At 43.0% G+C, this 23423-nt stretch overlaps 1 protein-coding gene across 1 annotated transcript in view; it reads right to left on the reverse strand.

Annotated features, from left to right (window-relative positions):
* Positions 1 to 187: 187 nt before the first annotated feature.
* TRPC4AP (transient receptor potential cation channel subfamily C member 4 associated protein) overlaps positions 188 to 23423 on the reverse strand; it is a 38156-nt gene continuing 14920 nt past the window's right edge. Inside the window, exons 6-19 of the mRNA XM_074843121.1 lie at positions 22215 to 22343; positions 20855 to 21056; positions 18637 to 18825; positions 16835 to 16977; positions 12412 to 12543; positions 11667 to 11725; positions 9164 to 9265; positions 7318 to 7401; positions 6887 to 6977; positions 6385 to 6525; positions 4719 to 4827; positions 4399 to 4511; positions 3924 to 4130; positions 188 to 2275 (exon numbers count right to left, since the gene is read on the reverse strand). Of these exons, the coding sequence (XP_074699222.1) occupies positions 2138 to 2275; positions 3924 to 4130; positions 4399 to 4511; positions 4719 to 4827; positions 6385 to 6525; positions 6887 to 6977; positions 7318 to 7401; positions 9164 to 9265; positions 11667 to 11725; positions 12412 to 12543; positions 16835 to 16977; positions 18637 to 18825; positions 20855 to 21056; positions 22215 to 22343 (1839 nt within the window). The 3' untranslated portion in view covers positions 188 to 2137. The remainder of the gene's footprint in view (positions 2276 to 3923; positions 4131 to 4398; positions 4512 to 4718; positions 4828 to 6384; positions 6526 to 6886; positions 6978 to 7317; positions 7402 to 9163; positions 9266 to 11666; positions 11726 to 12411; positions 12544 to 16834; positions 16978 to 18636; positions 18826 to 20854; positions 21057 to 22214; positions 22344 to 23423) is intronic.

Below are 23423 nucleotides of genomic sequence, written 5' to 3' on the forward strand. Positions count from 1 at the left end.
TGGGGAGGAGACCCACGAGCCAGAAGGCAGCTGGCGTGCCTCCCGCTCAGCCTCGGGCGGGCCCAGAGCCAAGGACAGAGGCAGCCTGGCCACTAACGGTGACATAAATACAGAGAGGTAATGAGACTCTGCAGGTTTAGAGCAGCAATCACTGGATGCACCAATTAACTAGACTAGGGAAAAGGCATCCCTTAACTTAAAAGCCTTTTAATTTGAAGCATTTATTTTAAGTGTACATCTATTACAGTTAAGAAGAAGCAAAGATACACCAAAAACACAAATACCCAAGAACAAAAAAGTACAGATGAGAAAGAAATTAGCTCAGGGGAGGGAGGGTGCAGGGTGGGGGTGACCTGAAGAACAGAGTTGCAGCTGCCGTAGCGAGGAGCTCCCTGACACAAGGGGTGCAACCGGGGTCACCTCCCTGGAGCCGGGCAGAGCCTGCCCAGGGGATTCAGCCCCCCAGGGAGGGACACAAGGAGCCCCAGGAGCTCCTGCAAGGCTCCAGGTTTATACCCAAGCTCAGCAGCTCTGACCACCCCGCAAGCAAAGTACTGACTGCAGGTCTGTAGCGGGACAGCAAAGTGTGAGATAAGCAAGAGAGGGGCAACTGTCAGAGAGCAAGTCCTGCCCCTGGGGCTGGAAGCCTTGTTCACTCCCCCAGGCCCGGCACAGGGAGCCTCAGAGCGGGTTTCATTCTGCCAGCAATGATCAGAGACAAAACGCTACAGCTCTGGGACATCCTTGCCAACCGGTCCCTTTCCAGAGCCTGGACAGAGCTGAAGTCAAGTCATCTCATCAAATAAGTTAAGAAAATTTTTAAAAAATTCAGATGCATGTTTCAAAGAAAACAAGTTTCTTTTAGCTGGAGCTGCAAGGCGTGTATTTTTTGATTTAAATGCAGTGGCTCAGGACTTCAGAGTGTATTTCATTCCTGGGAATCTTGACTGTTTTCGAGCAACACAACTAACATGGGTGAGCAGGAAGGGCCTGTGCAGGTCTGGCAGTCAGGGCTGCCAAAACCCAATTCCCCCTTTCCCAACATATTCTACAAAGTTACTTTCAACCAGGAGTGTTTATTCCCAGCATTTAACACATTCTGATTAAAATAGATCCAGGAAAAAAAAATGACATCTCCAGTAAATATTGCACTTCAAGATTAATGTGTGTGTTGATATTAAGGACTGAAAGCAGAGACTGACATAAGACTTCCAGGCATAGCAGGTTAGCATGAAGAGCAGTGGTCCTGAAAAGGATTTTAAAACCAGATTAGTTACCCAAGAAGGGACAAGCCGCAAGTTTAAAAAATTAGTACATTTTAATGCTAGTGCTCCGTGAAAAAGCCAACCCCTGTTGCAATTCCACCACTGCTGAAATGTCTCTGTTCTCCGCAGCATTGTAAAACGCCTTCAGATGGGAAGGATCTGCAGGAAAGACAGCAGGAACAGAGGTTCTCTCCTAACGCACAGACAGATTTAGTACCAAATGATCCAAAAGTAGATGGTAAAGAGGTGACTGGAGCTAGGGCTCTCAGGAATTAAAAGCACACACACGCACACACACACACACTCACACTCTAACCAACCCTAAACCCCTGATTCCAAACCCCAACAGAAGAGTTACACCTGAAGGGAGTCATCGTGGTGGCTCTGCATGTGGCTGGTGTGTCGGGGTCCCAGTCAGACTGGCTCCTTGGACCTCACATTTGGAGGGCAATTTCTGTGCTTTTTGACTTGCTAATTCTGGTAGCCATGAGAGAGCGCCACAACTAAATTGGCACATACAGAGTATCCTCATCTGTCAGCAAAAAAATCTCTGACCAGCCACACTGGACTGGGAGAGAGAAAAGGAAGGAAAAAAAAAAAAAAAAAAAAGAGGCTGTTTTTTGCAGGTGATTATTTTTATCCCAGAACAAGTGGAAGATGCATCCCTGAATGTGTTGCCCAGAGAGCTTTCAAAGTCTCATCCGTTAGAGATCAGAGATGGGGACCGGGAGGGGGCTGGGGTTTTGACAATGCAGTAACGCTCCACGGTTCCAAGCCGCACACGCACACACACACTACACAGCGTATCCCTGAAAATCCACGGGCTGCGAGGTACCCTCCAAGCGCTGTCCATCGGAAGCCAGAGCGAAGAATTACTCCTCAGAAAAGTCTCTGTCAATGTCCATATATGCCTCGTCGATGTAGCTAACTATGGCACAGGGGGACGTCCGGTCTGGACTGAGCAGTATAGATACAGTCTCTTTCCAGTAGGTAAAACTAATACATGAGCTCTGTGGGAAGAGATGGAGAGGCTGGTTAGTGCGGTCCACAGGCACCAACAGGCAGCAGAAGACACATCCCAGTGTCTTGCAGTGGAGAACTGAAAGCCTGACTTCCCCAGCCACACAGTTTAACCCCCGTTTCACCGTCCAGCCCGTCCTCCCTGGGGTGTGGATGCTGAACCAACTGCACCTTCTAGAACCAGCCTCCCGCTGTGCGGCCACAGGCAGCACCCCCAGCACCCACGGGAGAGGAGCACGGGGCGAGCACCGCCCCAGCACACCCGCCCGGGCCAGCAGGCAGGGCTGCCTGTAGCACCGCACACACACAAGCCCAAATGTCTTCGCTGTCCACTCCGAACACAAACTGGGACACTGCGGCGCTGCAGATCAAGCCAATGCCAGCAGCAGCAATCACTCCTAGGGCAGACACAAAGACTCACATCCCTCCTGCATCATTCTCAAGGCCAAAAGGCCTCTCCAGCAGCCCTACACCACATCAGGCATTACCCAAAGCCTTAACACACTGGACAACTATTTCCACCCCACCAGTGGCCCGTGACAGAACCAGTACCGCAGCGTGTGTGCACAGCAGGATGTGACCCTGAAACGCAGCAATGGCTGAGAGCTTTGGTCTCGGCAGCACCTCCCCTCCACAGCCCAGCGTGCTGGGGACACCTCAAGCCATGGCACAAACGCTGCGACACAGCGCCCGGGTGCTGCAGGCCCCGTACCACCCTGCCCAGCCCCAGCTCTGGCTCAGCCCAGCACGGGCCCAAGCAGGACACATCCTGCACTAAGTGAGGCCGTGAGAAGTGTTGCAGGTCTGCACCGTTCATGCAGCTCTTCTCTCCCATGCAGACTCCACCCATCACACTCCTCCTTTCTGGGGAACCGAAGCTCCTTATTTTAACTACTTTGAAGCATTAATGCTGCTCCTCTTCAGGCAGCTCGTCTATAGCAGACGGCCTGCACTGCACCCGCACCACAGCCACGGGGCTGTGAGCTGCACTGGACACGCACACCACAGCAAAGCACTTTTCCATGAACACATTAAAAATCTGTTAAAGCTGCCGCCCAATCACTGAAAAGTCAAGGAAGAAACCTGCACAACCTCACTTCAGCCTTCTAGGGCATATACAGGGGAGTGTCCTCATCACAGGTCATTTCTTCCTCTTCTCAGGGCCAAGACAGACCAGCTCTAGAGTGAAAACTTGCAGGCTGCTTCCACAGGGCAGCTGCCTTCCAGCAGCTACACCAGATACTCTTCCTGCACTGTTTGCCATGCCAGGAAGAGAGTGGACAGTCTGGTTAAGGTGCTATCTAGTCTGGAAGCCAGATTCTGTCCTGCCTCCACACCCCTGTGCAGGGCTGGCCATCTCGCCAGCCCTGCCTCCCAAACCCAGCAGCACCAGCAAGTCTCACCTAAGGTCTTATTTGCAGGGAAACCCAGCAGCTACCCAGCACCAGGTAGTCTGACTGCCTGCGGAAGGGACCTGACAGGGTAGAATGGTGTGAAAAGCACTACAGAACGTTATACTGGGGGGCATAACTTGCCCCCTTCTTTCCCCTCACCACCTCTCACTGCCCATTTTTGCTAGGTGACTAGTAGACAGATATTGCTATGACTGATTCTTGCTATGGTAAAAGGTTCACATACATTTTCTAAGCAGGTGCTGTCTTTATCCTTGTTGAGGTAATGCTGTTGCCAGAATCGCAGGAGACTGTGGAAGTTGTTCAGGATGAAGCCTGGGTATTTTTCTGTATATTCCATCTGTTGCAAAGTGCGCAGATAAAAAGGTAGCTTTTCTTTCCTTCGGGCCAGCATTAGGATAACTAAACTTGTGTTCAAACAACTGACATTTTCCTAAAAGCAAAAATGACACAGTAGGTCAAACAAAACAAAACCATACCAGAAAAAAAAAAACACCAAAAAAACCACAATCAAGATACTGGTTGTACACGTGTCCTTACAAAACATGCTCAAGGTAAGCATGCAGAGGTGCTCCTACGTGTATCACGGAAGAAGGGACATGGGTCTCCTCAAGAGAAGCCAAGTTCCTCCCTGCTCCCAGCCCAGCTCATCACTACACAGTATCAGCAAAAAAACTGCAAAGTTACTGTCAGCTCTTTACCTGTGTAAGTGTCTGTACATGAATAATATTAATGAGACGGAAAAGAAAGGACATTCTCATGGACATCTGGGACATATATGATAACAGGCGGCACTCTGACAGGACTTCTGCAACTGCAGCAAGAGGAAAAAGACAATCATCAGGTTTTTGAAGTTCAGACACATTGTTCAAAGCAATATGGCAGTCAGAACTAGTGCTCAGACTATAGCAACAAACCTGCAGGGTGGCACACCTCTGTCTAAAAACAAAATTTTCAAAGCCCAAACTTAAAATAACCATTATCACTACTAAACACACACCTCCCATTTCTTATTCTTTACCTTTAGCATCAGACTGATTCTCAAATCGGTCCAGGGACAGTGTAATGCAGCGCACAAGCATGTTTGAGTCAACCAATGAACTGTTGATCTGATTTAAAAATATCTGGAACTGAAGAGAAATAGTTTTTAGTGTTCATTAAAAAACAAACAAAAAAATTCATCCTATATGAACACTCCCAGATGAGGTCTGACCGAACAGCACTTCATACCCTTCTCAGAATGCCTGTGGCCAAGAGGAGTACTGAACCAATTACTCTGTTGGCACAAGGGGAACAGGTCGGTGAACCCAAGTAGGAAGAGCTACGAACAGGGTGTGGAGAGTAGGGCAACAGTAAGTGTTCTGCAGATTTTCAACACTGAAAGAGTACAGTTCTTGAAGGTTATTGGAGAAACCACCTTGAATTCTGAGCACAAGCACCTAAGACATGTACTTCACCAACATAAGGCTTCACAGACATGGACAATTTCCCCTTCCCTGCAGAAGAGTTAGGTTCTGAATGCCAAAATCCTCTGGGTCATTATCTTTTTGTTATCTCTAACAAGAATAAGAGGAGATAGACACTCCTGGGCCTGCCTCATCCAGCCCAAGCCAATACTGGCACTGAGGGCTGACCAAAGGATCCCTATAGCAAGTACTTAAAAACACTATGGAACAGAAAAATGTCAACATCTTGGCACCACTAAAATCTCTTTTGAAGCTGTGTCACTTCAATGAGACCAAGATTTCATACACTACTTGTCTGGAAAGAGGCAGATGAGACAGCATGGCTGCTAGCCTCTGTAGTTCTTCCAGCTCTGTTTTCCTATGCTTATTTTGTACAAGCAGACAGGGCTAGGGAGGAATACAGTAAAGGATTCATACAGAGGGAGAACTTTTTAAAGAGTTATAGATCAATAAATAGGAAGCACACACAAAGTATGAAGACAGATTCTCTAGAATGTGTGAGTTTAAATACATCTTTTTTTTAAATGTATTTCTGCTTCTATTCTCCAAGGTCTGCCAGACCTAACAGCAATCAGAGAAAAACTGCAGTAACATAAGCAAGAGTATGAGGTAATTCAAAACCTACCCAACAGCTGATGTTATATGCACAAACTGCACAAGAGCATGAAACCAATTTGCATAGAGCTGCTCATTCTTGATCTACATATGCAACCAAGTTTTATAGGTAATTACATCAGCCATGACTTCTTACAATGTAAGTTCAAATAACACCAAAGATAAGATATGTCTTTTTGTAGTATCAAATTGAGTATTTTAAGGTAATCTCCATGAAGAATTCGCCCCCAGGCTCCAGTAAAAGACTTTCTGGAGCCTGTTTCAGTGTCCACAACTATCAGCTTAACCCCAAACTCAGTGACTCCACACCATCTTCTACCATCTTTGAGCCCTGACCTTAGACCTGCCTGATCATGTAACAGGGCAATGTTTTCTGAACAGCTCAGTGCTCGCTGACTCAGAACAGCTGGGAGCACTTCTGAAAACACGAGTGTATGCAGCAACATACATGCTTGTGAATAGACTTTGGCAGCTCACCCCTTAGTGTTTCTTGTGCACCAAGCTCAATCACACTAAAATCAGCAAATGAATCTGAATTTTAGTGCCATGTTTGGTTATAAAAGCATGTAATTTGACCCACTGGGGACAGCTTTTACAAATATTTACCTTTTCATCTGTGTTGATGTACTTGTTGAACCTCTTGAATGCATCAATATTGAATTTCATCAGTTCTCCCAAAAGGTCAAAGTAACTCTGAAGCACATCTCGTGATTTGCACTCACTATCAACAATGCAGTAGAGAATATGCTGGCACAGGAGGAAAACATGTTATTGCCACAGCTCAGTCCGAGCCAGCACTACAGCACAGACTCTGATTTAATCACAATTTAAAACATTTATCTGCAGGTTTAGTTCTTAGATGACAGAACTAAAGACAATAATTCACAGGAGTCTTCTGTTAATTTAACTTCCCAGTGATGCAGGCTATACAACTGGCCACCCCACACCTCGTTGCCACAAGCAGAATTCCCACATAGTTTTCCAAAATTGCCCTATTCCCAGTGAATATCTAATACAACATTTTTACCCCCTTTTGAATTAATTACAGATAAATCCTTGATTGCTTTGGAGATACATTACAGAGGAAGCTTGACATATACTTCATTACCTCCAGGAGTCCTCTCTTTAGGAGGAACATCTGGTCTGCGTAGGAGGTGGTGCCTCGCAGAAAACTTTCAACTGCCCTTGCTTGCCAAAACCTGAGAAATAGAAGAAACGAGGTTTTAATTTTGGAGCAAGGGGGGTATTTTAATCACAGCTATAATTTAAATCAAATTTCCTAATCTGTTTCATTCCAATCTGAAGCTGGAGCCAGACCTGTTGATCCTGCAGATAATCACTGACTATATGGGGTCCGAGGTCCAACGCAAGCTTCGGCATTCTCCCTCACCTGCACTGCCACCGCAGCCAAGTGCAACAAAGCCAGATCTTATCTCAGCTTATTATTTTCAAGCATTTACAACTGCTATGAGCTGTATGAAAACAAACCAACTTCCCAGTCAACTCAAAACAGCATGTTACAGTGCAAAGTGAACCCACCTGAAGGAGGATTCAGCTGGTTCCTTCTTCATGACCTGAAGCAGTCTGGTTAACAAACCTCTTTTCCCATCACAGACGAGACTCCTGGAGCATGTGAAGAAATTGCAGCATGAGTGGAAGGGCTGGCAAGCACTGTACCTTGTAGAACACCAAATCCAGTCTCTTCTCCAGAGCTTTTAATCCCAGTATTAAATATACAGTACAAATATTCATTAACTTTTGTTACAAGTTCTACCAGTGGAAGAGTTCTCCTCACTGCCTTTGGTAAACATCTACAATACCTGCAGCATGACTTAAGTAGTCATGACTTCAACCCTAAAGAAAAATTATTCATTTTCTCTTAAAATTTTAATGATTTCAGAAACACCAATTCACATCTTGTAGGAATTAAGAGATTAGAATAAAAACCATATACCACATTTGAATTTAGGAATGAAACACACACCTTTTTTGCTCAACAAATGTAAAGGAAGCTTCAAGTTCCGTTTTGAAGGCAGAGTATGGAAACCTAGATGCTACATGAGGTAACCTTCTTCTGTATGTACTAGTGAAAGTAGAGAGGCTGCAGAACTGCAATACTACTTCTATTAAATAGCATCTTCAGTGGAGTATCTGCCTACAGTAAGCTCATGCAGAAGCAATGCCTTGATCTCATATATCGAGCAACATGGAAACAAAATGCTAAGGGTGAAAAAGAAACTAAGTTTAGGCCAGAAACTGAGCAATGCTGCCTGTCTGGCTACACACCATCCTGCAGAGGTAGCATAAGATGCTTCAGGTGGTGCTCTTCTACCCAAAAAACACCCCAGCATGCATATCAGCAGATGTACCCACATTAATGGTTATGTACTGTATCAGCACCTCTGCTGATATAGCAGCTCACAAAGCCCTTGTGGGAAGTGTTTTTCTTGCAGCATGGTAGTCTGTTCTTACTAACAGTCGAGAGATGAAAAAAAGCTGTTTATACCCTTGACCCACTTCCTTTCAGTGTGCTCCTAAGAGGGTGAATTCTTCCCCCTAAATACTTACTCCTTTTTAAACAAAGCCAGAAACGTACCTGTGCATAGAAGGAAAGGATCTGAGTAATAGAAACACCATTTCTTCCCAATTAGGCACAGTGTTATGATAATAATGATAATCTAGAAATCCTCTTAGAGAGGTCCCTTTTGAAGCGAGGTAAATCTGCTCTGTGCAGACCAAGTCCCTGCTGATACTCTAGGATTATTCTGACAACTAAATTCTGCAAACAATGTTTCACATTGTGAAGTTTGTACATCACAACAGTGTATTAAAGAGCTTATTAAATCAAAATAGTCAATCTAACAGATACTCGAATAACACTAGAGATTCTGTAAGTGGTTTAACATGTTAATCTAATTTAGCTTATTCTAGTTATTAGCTGCTCTTAAAATAAAGACTGAGCAGACACACTTAGATCTGTTTATGCAGACTGGAAACGGACATTACGTGTGTACAGACTGCTCCTGAATCTCAAAACTAGGATTATTAGTATCAGCAATTCATGCATTGGAGGGATCCCAACTTACTTGCCAGGTCTGTCTGCAATGCCTGCAGTGACAAAGGCAAGACAAACAGGCAGACCTAGCACATCATAATGAAGTCTTTTGCTTTGTAAAGAGTCTTACTCTGAGCACAAGCACACTTTAGATTTGCTAACGACCACGAATATTGTACAAACCCAGACACTTCCCGCTGAAATACGTCACTGAAATTAAAGCAAGCGCGGTGGACAGAAGGACCTCAAACAAAGCATGACATCCAACCTGAAACGTAAGTGCTTGCAAAATGGTAGAAGCTGCTGACCTAAAACCCCTACCCCACTCACCTGTCTGTGTTGACAACTGCATCAACTTCAGGGATGTTGGCTTTATGGGAGATTGCACTCAGCTCATTAAGTTCTTGGCTGTTTAAAAGGAGATACTTGTTCCTAAAGCAAGACAGTTGGGGAGTAGGGGAGAAAAATATGATGTATTCAAGAGGCAGACAATGTGCAATTCCACAAAGAGTAAAGCCACGTGCCCGTGAGGACTGCAGGACAAGGCAACCAGCTTTCACCCCTCTGGCTCTTCACAGCCGTTGACACTCTACTCCCCCCCACCACAGCACGCTCCCAAGGTAGGCCAGCCAGCTGCTGCTTTGTAAGCCTCCTCCAAAATTTACACAATGCAAGTTTCAACGCTGACCAGCTTTGAGATGGTGGTTCTTTGCTGACCTGTTCAGGATCTTATGGTTTGTTTTGTAAATATTTGCTTCCGAATAACATTCGTTTTCTAAAATTTCAGCAACATTTTGCTGAATTTCAGAAGATTTAAATAGCAAATTTTTTCACAGCTTCCTACAGTTTTTCTCTGCCTTATAGTGATCATGCTCTTTGTCAGCAAAAATTCTCAGTTAGAAGGCAGAAACTTCAAAAAAAGTACTCAATCCTCCCAGTATTTTATTACTCTGAGCAAACTGTTTACTCTGGAAATAATTAAAAACTTCATGAAATGTAGAAAACAGAACAGGAATGGATATAAAACCAAGGAATTTGCATGAAATGCTTTATCAAATACAGAACTTTTAATAATGGAAAGCAATTAATCTATAAAGTAAATTAAATGCAGAACAAGTCTGACAAAGTAGAAATGTAGTCCAAAGGCTCCCTTTGACAGACTCCCTGCCCAGTGTCAGCGTGCTCCCTTAGAGCCCTCCTACTTCAAAGTGCTCAGAATCAGATAGCAAAGATTTATTTTCAGGAAACCTAAGGGAACAGAGGATGCAGAGATGAGTGTGAGGGTGTGCAAAGAGAGCCTGTTCATCAAAACATAGCAGCTACACAGAAGACGAATTATTAGACCAGAAAGGTGAGATGGATGCCCTCTTGCTTCAAACACTGTCTTCCAGATTAGTGACCACTGAGGCTGTCATGTGAAGATTCTTTTGATCTGGATCAACAGGTTTCTGTAATGAAAATACAGCCCCCCTCTCCATGCAATAAACAGCTCCGCAAGTTTGGTTTATACACAGTTTTACTGAAGTTAGTATTAGTATGTAAGTACTTGCTCTCATTTTGTCCTCAGCTAAGTCAGCTTATCTGTGATTTCATGGAAAGTTCATGTAACTATTTGTTTAAAAACCCTAACCAGATTCCACATGTTCCACTTGCTCAATTGTTACAGCTGAAAGCTGTTTTCTGTTTAAACAAGCCTGAGATCTTTGTAGTAGCCACTTAAGTAGGAACATCATCTAAAGACATTTTATTGGAAAACCTGGCATGACTCCTGGGCAAACAGCGTCTCGCATGGAGGATTTACAATAGGTCAGCCTTCCCTTTATGTCTACAGCATGTCCAGCAGCTCCCCACTCTTAATGTTAATTCTCCACAATCAAAAAGGCTGATACTTCCAATATGCATATCTAGCAGTACTAGATAAAACCTACGCAAAAAGGTCACCCTGGCTGTAGGTATGACCAGCTAGGCAAGGAGTGCAACATGCCTCCAGTGCAGATGTTTGTAAGGAATAGGACACCATCCTGCAGGACTGAATTAGAGCAACAGGACACTGACAGAATGCAAGATATGATTCTACAAGTCAGAACAGAGCAAGTACCTCTGTATCAGCAGTACAGCATTAAAAAAAAACCCAACCAAACTGCATCACCCCTCAACTACTCCAGCACAGTCAGGCTTTGTAAGTATGCCTTTTGAAGGCAAACAGAAGCTTTCTTCCCATCTCCAACCTAGCTTCCCAATGGCTAGCTGACAGATAATTGTTTCCCATCCAGTTTAATCAGCTCTTCTCCACTACTGGCATTTAGACAGCAGTCATGTCTTCCCAGACTTTTTACAAAAGCAAAAAGAGTCCTGATTAACCTTTTCAGAGGTACACTGTCTTTCACCCTGATCTTCCAACAGGCTTTGTTTCATGCTTGTTCCACTCTGAATTAAACCTGAACATGTCCCCACAGGCTACATGAGCTCTTGTGAGCACACTGGCTCACTACCAACTCTCAGGGAGAAGACAGATAAACAGCATCATGAAAGCTGCCTTCTTTCTTCAGCCAGAAAGTGTTAACTCACCATATAAATGTTTCAGTTTGTTTCAACATGAAGCAAAACGGACTATTTTTAATAATCAGACATACTAAAACATGCCCACTGGAGAGCATATCCTTATCCTTTTCAGAGCAGGAGCTGAAAGGCACATGAATATCTGAATGGAGTTCTAGGACAGTACAAGGTTCCATTCCCATGGAGCCTGCACCGTGCCTAGGACACCTGCTGTAACTGCGACCAGGCAAACAACACCGCCAAGCCACAATCTACCACAGCTTTTCATACTCACTCATGGTGATCACTAAAGCTCTGAAGAAGCCTCAAGAACTGTATCTTTAAAGTAATGTCCTAAAAAGAGACAAGAAAGGTAAAAAAAAAAACTTTGTTTCAGTATTTTTGGATATCATTGGTTACCAAGCTGACATGAAACAGATGAATTGAAAACCTATCCAAATCAAACCCGTTTGGACAGCAGAGCCAGTGACTTGCATAAATGGAGAAGGCTGCACTTTGCAGGCTTCCCAAAATAGAACAGAAGTGGAGACTGTCTCCAAGCCTATGCATGGTTAATAATTTCTTCTCACTGCAAAGGCAAAAAAACCTCATCACTATACTGATTGATTTAGAATATCTAGGTCTGGGGAAAAAAAAAACTAAACAAAAAACCAACACCCCCCCCCAAAAAAACCAAACCCTGATGGATCCATTTTTCCTTCTGTGCCTCTCCTTGCTAGACCCACTAGCTATCATTTCCTTAAGTTTTGATTGTCTTCTACCTTTGGTCTCCAGGGACCACAGAATTTATGTCTCTCCCAGTTCCCAAACTAGGAGTGAGGGGAGAGGCTAAATTGCTCTCTGCTAAATTGCTAGCATGAGCCAAAGATAAAGACTGAACTGAAAAAAATAATTCACAAAAACCAGAATGCTATCACATCTCAATTAATTTATTATACAAGCACCCAGTTACTCAACCGAATTCCTCAGATTTACACAATAGGATAAAAATCCAATACAGAATTTTAGAAGTTACTCACTGGGCTACAATCACAGTTTTGATTGTGTCCATGCAGAACAAGGGCTGATGCTGAGTGCTTTCTCCAGATCAGTTTATCAAACAAGTTATTGAGGCCAGGAATCAGTTTGAACTCCGCTATCATTTTATGAACCTGGAAAACAGAAATACATACTCATTTGCTGCAGCCTCAAATACGGATATAACATAGTCTGGTAAACAGATGGGCACAATTACATCATCCTCTGACAACAGAAAGAGTGAATTTGTTTATCAAACAGCATGTGTTTGTGTTAACATGCACACTAACCATGGGGTATCATTAGGGTAGTTTCCATTTGGTGGACATGGATAGAAAACAGACATTTTGGGAGAAAGCTGTTAGCCAGTACTTCAGTTAACCACCGTGCCTCTGGAAGCAGCTCTGGACATCGGGAGATCGCTTACAGCGCATAGAAAATACATCTATACCCAACTTCAAGGTATCACAAAACTCAGCTGCGAATATTTGCTGCCAATCTCCCACTGGGTATCCTTTGCCTTTCTATTTCACACAGCTGAAGCCGAGGTAGTCCTCTGAAGACAACACAAACTACTGATACCGGTTTTGTTCAAGTGCCCTAGGCAGGAGTTCTGAGCAAAGCAGAGTCCAGCAGTAACACAACCACACTGCAGTTCAAGTGCTGCTCCTTCAGGTTAAGGGCAAATTGAACTTCTTTAGAGAACGCTCAGAACAGAAGAAAATGCCACATTACTCAGGTTTATCCGCCTGCCTGCCAAGCCAGGACACAGTACATCATGGTGTTTGAAACAGATTATTAGAGTTACTCATGTAAAAAAACTAATAATTTTGGTGTGAACAGCTGTTAAATACCTTCAGTCCAAGCTTTGATACTTTTGATGGAAGCAATTTGGAAGATGAGGAATAGAAGAAATACAAAGTGGGACTCTCATCAGCTGTAGGCTTATGACAAGCAGTATCCCTTGAGATGTGGTGCAAATGAAAGCCACACATGACTGGGAAGCCCAACATGCTGTAAAAATTAAGTTCCCAAAGCAGTAATAGACATATTTCTTAAAGTCAAGTCACCTAAACAATAACCTAGGTCATCCCTGAGATGCAGAATTGTAACTAGTATTATTTCAAGCAGATCACTCCATTTTGTTCTACTTCCTCACATAGCTGAATGAATCAAACATATTTGAAGCCAATGCTATTTTACAGCTCATTCTTGTTTGCAGCATAGCTGATGGCCTTTTGCATTCCTCTTGGCTTTAGCCACCAACTTCCCATCTATACGGAAATCACATTCCCGCTGCTGGGCATCTCTGAATATCACACCCGAGGAACCAAGCAGCTCCTTCCCACCTCACCCATACTATTGACAGATTGCAAAGCTCAGAGTCCTTCAGTGCTCCCTTACTTTAAAATGCTTTCAGACACTTTGATCTAGTCACAAGCCTCCAACAAAAACAGCTCTGAGGAATCTCTCCAAACAAAGCACTCCCTGTAGTCCTCCTGTCCCTCCGTGGCCAGCATGGCACAAGCACAACAGGATGAAACCAAGCGTGCCAGCTGCCTGCAGGAGCCTCGGCCCCTCGCTAAAAGAGGAGCTCTCTATGCTCATCCTTTTAACTCATGAATCTGCTCCTTTCCACACAGAGCATAATCTGCTTATTCCAAATGACTCATCCCTAATTTCCAATGTGTTCAGTTTACTTTTAGCTTGCTTAACTCTTAAGTTCTCACCTGACAGACAGCTGCATGACAAAGCTCCTGAGTCACAGTCATTGTCTTTGGATCACACTCTCTCCCAGACCCCAAACTCATCATAATTACTCAGCCTGGGGGTGCCAAGACAATCCCTGCTCTATATTCAAACTCCTTTGACTTCTTCCTGATGCTGTCCAGCTTCACATAAATTGCTCTATTGCTTTCTTGCTACTAAAACTATTATGAGCTCCTGCCACGTGCAGTTTGGCTCCCTATAGAAGGAGCAAGTAAATCATCTGATTGCCTTTCACAATACAGATGTGCAAGACAGCCTAGAAAAATATGTAAGGAGAGTAATTTAGGGTGTGCCCATAATGAGAAGGAAGCAAAGGCAGAGATCTGCAGTGAAACACCACTTGGCCCCAAGGGTGTGATCATCCCAACACAGCAGCAGGTGGGAGCCAAGTTGCTGCTAGCAAGGCTTTCAATTTGTGCAAGTTAGCCAGCAGTCAAGTTTAAACCAAGGATTTAGAGTAAACATTCTGCAACAGGTTGAGTTTGTTAGGAAACCATTACGCTTCAAGCAAATGCCAGACCATTATGTTGATTATCATAGTGGACTGAAGCAGGTTTGCGATGCCCTTTAGAAATTCTATGCAAAATTATTCCAATATAAAACCAGTAGGGACCTTTAGCTGCTCAGACTGGAAGACTGATATCACAGATCCCATGCTTTTATTCCATCATAGAAAAAGAGATACCATCAAGCAGCTGCAATGCTTGTCAGTGAGAGTGCTATTGCACACTGCCATTCCCTGCTTATTGGAGTAGAACAGCTCAGCTCTAGTTCTTAATCTGACTGCTGCTCAGGAAGGAGAATGGATTCGCATCTGCCACACAAGTCTTTGAAAACATTATGTAGATTAAAGAATGATGGATATATATCATGTGTTTCAAAGGCAGCGGATTTTACAGAAAGACATAGCTCTAGACAAAAAGTGTTTGGGAATGAAGTAGCTCAAATCTTTCAAGGATTCAATTCCAGTCCTGAATCAGCCCTGGAGAAGTGAAACTGTAGGCCAGCTTTATTTTTAGGCAGCTTCCCTGTTTGCATGGGGGCAGAAGTAGCAGAGGAAGAATAAAGAGCTGTCTTCCCAGGAAATTAATAATAATTTAAAAAAGCTAGCTTCAAAGCTAGCTATTTCAGCAGCATACTTTCTACCTTGTCCCATTTGAGAGTAACACCCTAGAACTGACCCGGGAAGGTAAGAGAGCCAGCACTGCCAGCTCCCTGAACAGGTGGCAGCAGGATCAGTGCAAGCTGCAAGTAGTTTCTGCAATATCTATAAAACTGCATTCTTGTGGTGAAATCAGGCAGGGATGAATTATCTGACTTGATACAATGGAAAAAAAAAACTCCTCCTAACAGATCCATGTTCTGGTAGTTCCAGTTATGTCTTAGGCTTTTTTAAAATTTTGTTTTATGCCCAGTAGAAACCGTACTTCTAAAAGGAATGAGAACAGGATTATGAGTTTCTTGTGGTAGTGATTGTGGTTTCTGCAAGAATTGCTAGTTTCCTCTCGTTACTATTACACAGAATCTATTTCTTTTCAATGCCAAGCATCTATCTGAATGTCACGTCCTGCTCAGATGAGGGAGACAAGTGACTCTGTAGGTTCAGAGTGAACAGGTCATGTTTGGACCGTACTACAAATGCACTTCTATTTTAAATTCAGATTAAGAGATATAAGAGACTGTCTGTGGCAAGTGTTTGTGACTCCTATACAGTGGGAGGTTACTAGTAAAGACAAATGTGCTCAAGCAACAACCCCCAACATGGCTACTCTTGTCTTATACAACAGCCCTTCAACAACTCAAACCAATTTGATCCTCCCAGTCTCTAGGGCATCCGAATGCCCCTGCTATTCCAAGCTGCTCTGCTGAGCTGAGCAGACTGCCAGTGTTGGAAACCTGTCAAAACTGCACCAACGGATTGTTTTTCTTTTCCCTTCACAATATGCTTTTGACCCATTTAAATCAAAGTACAGCCAAGCTGCAGTGACTGGTTCTCCACAAGCCTATGTGAGGCAGGGAACAAATTATTTTTAGTTTCAAAAGCAAGAAACACAAAAGGAAGAGATGAGGGGGATTTCTAGGCAGCGCCTAGTGCAGACAGCACTTAAGGGTATCCTCCCATCTGAGTTTAACTACACGCTCACACTCAGCTGAGACATGGGAACCTACTGCAAAAATCACCCGTTCACATACCCCCCCCAGGGGATTTCCAAAAGTGAAAGCAGCCAAAGAAGGGGAAGGCCTGAAGAGGCTTCACCCAAGCGGGTCACCAAGTGCACCAGGAGGAGGGGGAACTCCTGGCTGCAGCTCCTGCAGCACCCAGGTACACCCACACGCTTCCTCACACTGAGACAGGGCACCTCACCCCGGAGACATCCTCCCGCATCCATCTCCCACCAGAGCAGCGGCTCTGCAGAGACTGAGCAGCCCCGACACTGGCCAGCACCACCTGTGACAAGCCCTGCCCAACAGCTCATTCTGGTTCTCAGCAACGAAAAACACTGCCTGGCTGTTTATGCAGCGCTGCAATGATGGGATTTGCCCAGCTCTATGCCCTGAGCTTTGCCCTTCATGTTTCTGTGTCCGTGACCTAATTAATGAGCACTTAGGTTTAAAGAGACATCAACTTCTGCATGCGTGTTTACAAGCGCTCACCTGATTCCTTTGTCTCCCCATGAGCAGCACGCAGAGAACATACAACACCTCCAGCTTATACATAATCTCGTGCATGATCTTCATGGACTGTGGAAGCTGTGTTCGAGTAGAGGTGTTGGCCAATCCACTTTCATCCGAAGACTCTGAACAAGATGGTAAAGATGTGAGCCTGAGGCAGCTTCAACAGGAAAGGATTTGTTGATTACTTTTATACTGAAACACTGCAGATGTAAGACCAGCACGTCTGCTTGAATCTTCTTCTCAAATAGCGATGTACAACAAATAACCATTTAAGTTAAATGCTACGGAAGACAAAAAATATAGCTGGAACTTTAGAGAAGATAAAATTAGACCTTAAACAATTATTTAATTTTTCCATAATAAGGCAAATGGCATCATCTACCTAAAGTAAGTAGGATCACCTATATGAATTAATAACTATTGCAGCATAAAGGACATGGCAGAAAACATAATAAAAGTAAGGGTGAGATTATCAGAAGCGTTTACTATTAGTTTACTTTCATTTCATACCTCAGTACCAGTACTTAGGCCACAGTTACATAATTTTCATAGCTCCATCTAGATTTATACTGCTAAGAGCAGAAACAGGATATAACACGCCATGATTGCAAGTGGAAAAATGGCAGAAATCATGAGTGACAGAGAGAAAGTAGGAACATAGTGCAACTTCTAGGCTGCAGTTCAGAAAGGAGTTTGCTCTCGACACAATACATAACTAAGTGGTGAACTGCCCTGCCACAGGAGAGTGCAAATGCTTTTTGAACACATGTGAAGAAACAGTAACTAGGCAAACACACAGAGGAAGGAAACCATCAAAGGCTAAGAAGCACAGACACCACCTCTGACTCAGAGGTCCCTAAGCCACAAGCACTGGAGACTGAGGCAGTATTCTGGGAAAGTACATCTAGGTTTGCTTGCTAACTGATGTTGTGGGTCAAGAGCTGTGACTGGGCACGTTTCACCGCAGCAAAATTGCCTTGCAAATTCTCTTCCAAAATACCAAGCATTCTCTAGTTTCCACCAAGTTGGTGTGTATAAAGGTATGTGTGAGATGCTGTTGAAGCATTCACTTACTTCATTTTTTTTGGTGTATTTTCAGAAGTTTTACCAATTAATTGCTACAAAACTAATGAAGCTGGATAAGGAAGAAAGTTTTCCAAAGAAGCACAGAAGCAAAGACTTAGGTATTAAAATTCTGGGACAATTCTCATTACGTTACAGAGTACTTTGAGTTCTACAAGACATACTGTAATATTGAAGGGTGAAGGAAACAAACCACACACTTGCTTCAGAGCATTTTCCTAAGGTTGTATTAACACTTCCATATGCTCGCCTGGAACAATTATTTTTTTCCAATGAACTTATCTAGTTTTCCTGGAACTACCTTTCCTTTTTAAACAAGGGACAGCTTGCTTGCAATGAAGTATTTAGACCTAAAGCCATCAGCCTAAGTTTTAGAGCAAAATGCTGGTAGTCACTTACCTCAGGTGTGTGCAGTTTTTGTCACTCCAGGGGTGATTAGTGCTGAGGATGTACAGCTTTACAGTGTTATCTAGGTGTGCAAAGGGCACAGTTTGCTGTAGGACATTTCCTTTTCCTAACTTTAGTTCATGAAAAAAATCAGTGCTACATGAGAACAAAACAGGAGTCAGACCTAAATGCTGACATGCAAGAAAAGGGGAATGGGTACTGCTTGAAAGGAAAAGCAACATGTGGCAAACGATGAGGAAAGTCAAGATATGCATCAGCTAATGATGGCTAAAGGAATGCAGTCCAGATACCTGTACTGCTCTGCTCCGCCTCTTCGTTTGCCACTCTCATCAGTGCATCAAGTACTAGTGCATTGTCCAGCCAGGTGTACCATTCTTCCAACTCCTGGAGGAAGCTGGAAGTACCTGTTGTTTCAGACACCTTCCGTGTTGCCAGTTTGCACAATCGCTCAATGAAGCCTGGAATATTCAAAAGCGTAGCTGAAAAAGAAAAGTAATATTACAATTTAAATTCACCAACACAACAGTCATCAAATCCTCTATACCACAAGGTACCAAAATATCTGCATTAGTAATACAGAAGAGTGCACAGAAACAAATTCCATTTGGTTAAAAAGATCCAAAGATGGAAGAAGTCAGTGCACTCTCCTATTAAGGACTGGAAGAGAGCGTACGTACCCTAGGAATAATTCAATCAGTGTTAAACTGGTTTGTGTTGGACTTACACTGGAAAAAAATTAGTTCTACCCTACTCTAACTGCTTGTTTCTAGCCAATTCCCTTTTGCTGGCACTGCTATTTTCCAGTCTTCAGTGAGTCAATATCAAGGAAGTGATCTGGCTGAAAATTAAGCAGGCAGAAATAAAGCAGCAGCCCTTGGAAGGGGCAGCTCCACCTCCCCTTTCCTCCGTGTGATGCTACCTCCTTCATTTTACCTCCTGTGGTGTCTGTCTCATTGCAAACTGAACTAGCTCACTTCAGTAGCTGGGCAGAAAGCTGTTAGCTTTTTAAGTAGTAGTTTCCTGAACTGGTTCATCATGAAGAAAAACAGATGGGGAACACATGACAGCACACCCAAGTTAGACGGTTTTAATTGTTGTGGAACTGCACCCTTATTAACAGCAGTTCAAGAACAGAAGTCACTGGTCTGCAAAATGACTGGGGAGGTGCTAGGAACTGCATTTTGTCCTAAAGTTTTCACAGAATAACTTCATTACAGGACCTGTTTATAGATACATGGCTAAGTCTTCACTTCACTACACACTTGCAGATGCAAGTAGAAAAGGACAAAGAATTTGGCCATGAACACTACGTGAAAGAGTTTTGAGATTCTGCCCACTGGTACCATCTCTGAAAGAATAATCTCCCTGATAAAATTTTTCAAAATGGAATATACTTTACAGTCTGAGATACAGTCTCTAATTGTGCAAGCAAAAAATGATTAGTTAAACATTTGCTTGGCTAAGTTCAGCTTTGAGGGACCCAAGCTTATTCAGCTCAACTAATTTAAATTAAACTTTGTACCCACACCTACACATACATGTCCATTCTCTTTACAAGCAAGCTCTGGCAATCACAGGGCAGAAGACCCCCCTTTAAAGTTTCTCAGCTTCTACCTCCTGTGGTATTACGCTCTCCATCTCTCACTGAATGCTGTAGAGGTGGCAGTGGTTACAACAACACAGCAGAGCTTTGATGTTCATGGCTAACAAAATCTTAGAAGATGGAAGAACCAGCTCCAAAATCCCCTTTTGCACTTCCCAAAATTGTTTGGCATGGGCCTATGCAAACATCTGCTTCAGAAGCTCAGAGGATTTTCAGCACAGCAAGAGCTGAAAACAGCAGATTCTACATTTGAGGGTATTTAAATCTCTCAAACTCATACTCATCCTTTTAGGCAAGACTCCTGCATCTGAGAAGTACTCAGCCCAAACAAGGAAACCTCCACTGTGCCCAAAGTTAAAAGTTGAGATTAGACCCAGGGATTTCCAAGGCTGGTGTGGTAATGGTGGGCAACACAATTAATATTAAACACACCTTCCTTGTTGATAAAGACAGACATCCTGCTCAAGACAACGTCAGACAAAATCAGAGAAGGAACTCCTCCGAAGCAACCACACTGCACGCGTGGAGTTTTAGTTCAGGAACTCATATCTCAAGAAGGACACCGAATTAGTCAGAGTTGTTAAAGGGAAGGCCATGGAAGTGACTGAGGGATAGAAAACAAACCCTATTATTTTAAGCCACTCAGTTCATCAGAGAGGCTGAAATGACAGAAATTAACTCACCTACTTACCAACACCATATGAAACTGAAAGCTACAAATTAAGTTTCATTAACAGATTGTTTCCAGGAAACTGCTTGAGGAAAGTGAATAAAGAAAAATGCTTTGCAAGACAGAATGCTTACAATATCCTCTAGAAACCTAGGCTACAGAGGTGACATTGAGAAGAGGGAAACTTTACACACCGTTGAGTTTCTTCTGTGTTTGGTCACAACATAACAATTACCTTGATTAATTTCAGCTCGAGAAGGACCCAAGTTTTTTTTCTGCTGGGCATTTTTGGCAAGAAGTGTGTGCTTGTCATCACTTCCTGTGTCAAGTTCAGAAATTGTGACAGCAAGGATCCTGCAGAAGTTCGCAAGCTGCTGCTGATCAAAACTGGACACAAGGCTCGCAAGATTGGGAATATCATCCAGTTGTATCATTTCCTGGAGGAGGCAACATCAACTCAGTAAGTTGCATGTGACATTCAATAAGTGAACGCAGACACAGCAGAAGGCTTCAGCTACAGCTCTTCCCTGGGGAGATGTGTGTCTTATTTCAACGTTAGTGAAAGAGGAGCAAGCAGGCAGTGACAAGTGAAGAGTCTGAAAACAGCTGTGATTTACAACTGGTGTCACTTATCAATTCCAAAAGTGTAGATACCCATATTTTAAAGACTAAGTATTTACATAAAATTTGGGGGCCTTTTAACTTAAAAAAAAAAAAAAAACCCAAAACACAAACACCACAACTTAATTTAACACACAAATTACGTTTAGGTATTAGAAAGTTTCAATTTTGTTTTCCACTTCTGTATTTTCTATGAAATTCACAGATGAGAACCAACTTCTAGATTATTTTTCTCAGTCTTTTTCATCAATCTTTTTAATAAAAAGATGTTGGTTTTCAGCAAAAAGCATTTATGCTCACATAAACTAAGCTTGTTTCCTATGTCAGAAAGTACACCATCCTCAACTTCACCCTAACAAAATCATAGGAAGTTATAGAATCCTGAACCTCTCCACAAAATGTACACAGACACAATTCATTTGGGGTTTTCCCAGAGTTACACCTCTAATATTTTATTTGCATCACATCAGGGTGCTAAGCTGTAATGATGCTGGAAAGCAAGTTCAGAAACCTACTTTGTGCAGAAGACCTAAGTGCCCCGGTTCCCCCAGCCTACAACTTCTCAGAGAGGTGACAAATCCCAAGGTAAGAGAGAAGCACGATAAGCCTTCCAGATGTCAGGAAGACTACTAAAATATCTGAAGTGTAATCAGAAGGCAAGGATGAAAAATGAATTTAAATTTCTTTATTTGAAATACTGGTTATACTTTAATGACAGCTAGGTACTCACTCCCCATCATCCTCTGCAAGCTATGCAAAAGCATTACAAGTATGATACCACATGCATAATTTGGCTTCTTTACGAAATGTGATTGAAGTTAATGATCACTGTAAACAGCCAGGTTTCAATTAAGCTACAAGCAGTGGGAATGCTAGCTTAGACTATTATCTTCAGCAGCTCTTCAAAGCAACAGCTGTCTTTCCTCTACTGGCCTGAGAGGCCAAGCAAATAAAATTAAGAAACCAGTACTAACCTTTTTAACTCCCAGGATATCTTCAATGAGCGTTGCAGTTTGTAGGAATGTCTTTTTGTTTGTCATCAGTGTAAACAGGAACAACACAAAGTCATTTCTTTCCGCCAATCGCCTCGTGACTCCTTCCGTCTAGAAAGCAGCAGATGCACACACAGACCCAGAGTCAGAGCCCACCCTGAGAAGTTGTATGTTACATGCATATGCAGGACAGTTTTACAGATGATGTGTTATTCAATCAGCTATTCCTGAAACCAGGAAACATTGTGTTTACGGTGACCAAAACTAACTCCAGTCCTTGTCTGGAGTTATCATGACACTTGCAAAAACTGCAGGCTCCATGATGAGAGGCTTTATCTCAAGGCAATTGTTTACTTGCCTGAATCAAAAGTAAACACTGCATGCCTGGAAATACGTCAGAGAGGTTTGTCCCTGGTTTCCCATACAAATTGTAACCAGCTCCATTTTATGGTATGTAAATGCAGTTCCCAGATTCCTCCTAACTGCCAGCATTGCTCACAGCTGGGCAGAGTCTGAGCAACCAGAATCAAGCATCAGCCTTAATGAACTCGGTGATGAACCTAAAAGTCATGCTAAAGCATGAACTCGGGTTCATCACCAAGTTCATTACGGCCAGCTTTCATGCTCTGATCATTAAAGACAGTTTTCATGCTCTGATCTCTGCTGAGAGCATGGCCAGTCTTTTCTGGAATTAAATGTAACTTAAAACTACATCCTCACCACTTGCAAAGCTGTCTATTACATATGACCGACATTACCAGTGCTCACAGAACTAGACTAGCTTAGACACTTCCTGAGTATTTACACGTAAGCATAAGACCAGTTAATATTGCACATTTCTGTGATCCTGAACACTTCTCATTCAAGAGAGAGCAGTAATACTGAATTAAAACAGCAGCTAGTCTATAAATTGCAAACTTGTTTCTTAACATATTACGCTATTCACAGTTGGCAAAAGTTGCATTCCATATAGTTAAAGAAAAAAAAAAAATCATGTAAGTCAAGAAAAAAATGTTCCCTCTCTTCCCTCTCCCATGTGTACACAGATACTTAGTAGTGAGAACATGACCTATTAAGACTCAAACTCTTGAGATCAGGTTGATGTCTTTGGATGAGCTCCAAGTCAGTAACTGTCTTTTTTAAAAATTTTCGTTAAACAGTGCTCCCTAGGTTATGACATAATAAAATGTG

The sequence above is a fragment of the Strix aluco genome, chromosome 17 (genome assembly GCF_031877795.1).
Source record: "Strix aluco isolate bStrAlu1 chromosome 17, bStrAlu1.hap1, whole genome shotgun sequence".
Classification (NCBI taxonomy): Eukaryota; Metazoa; Chordata; class Aves; order Strigiformes; family Strigidae; genus Strix; species Strix aluco.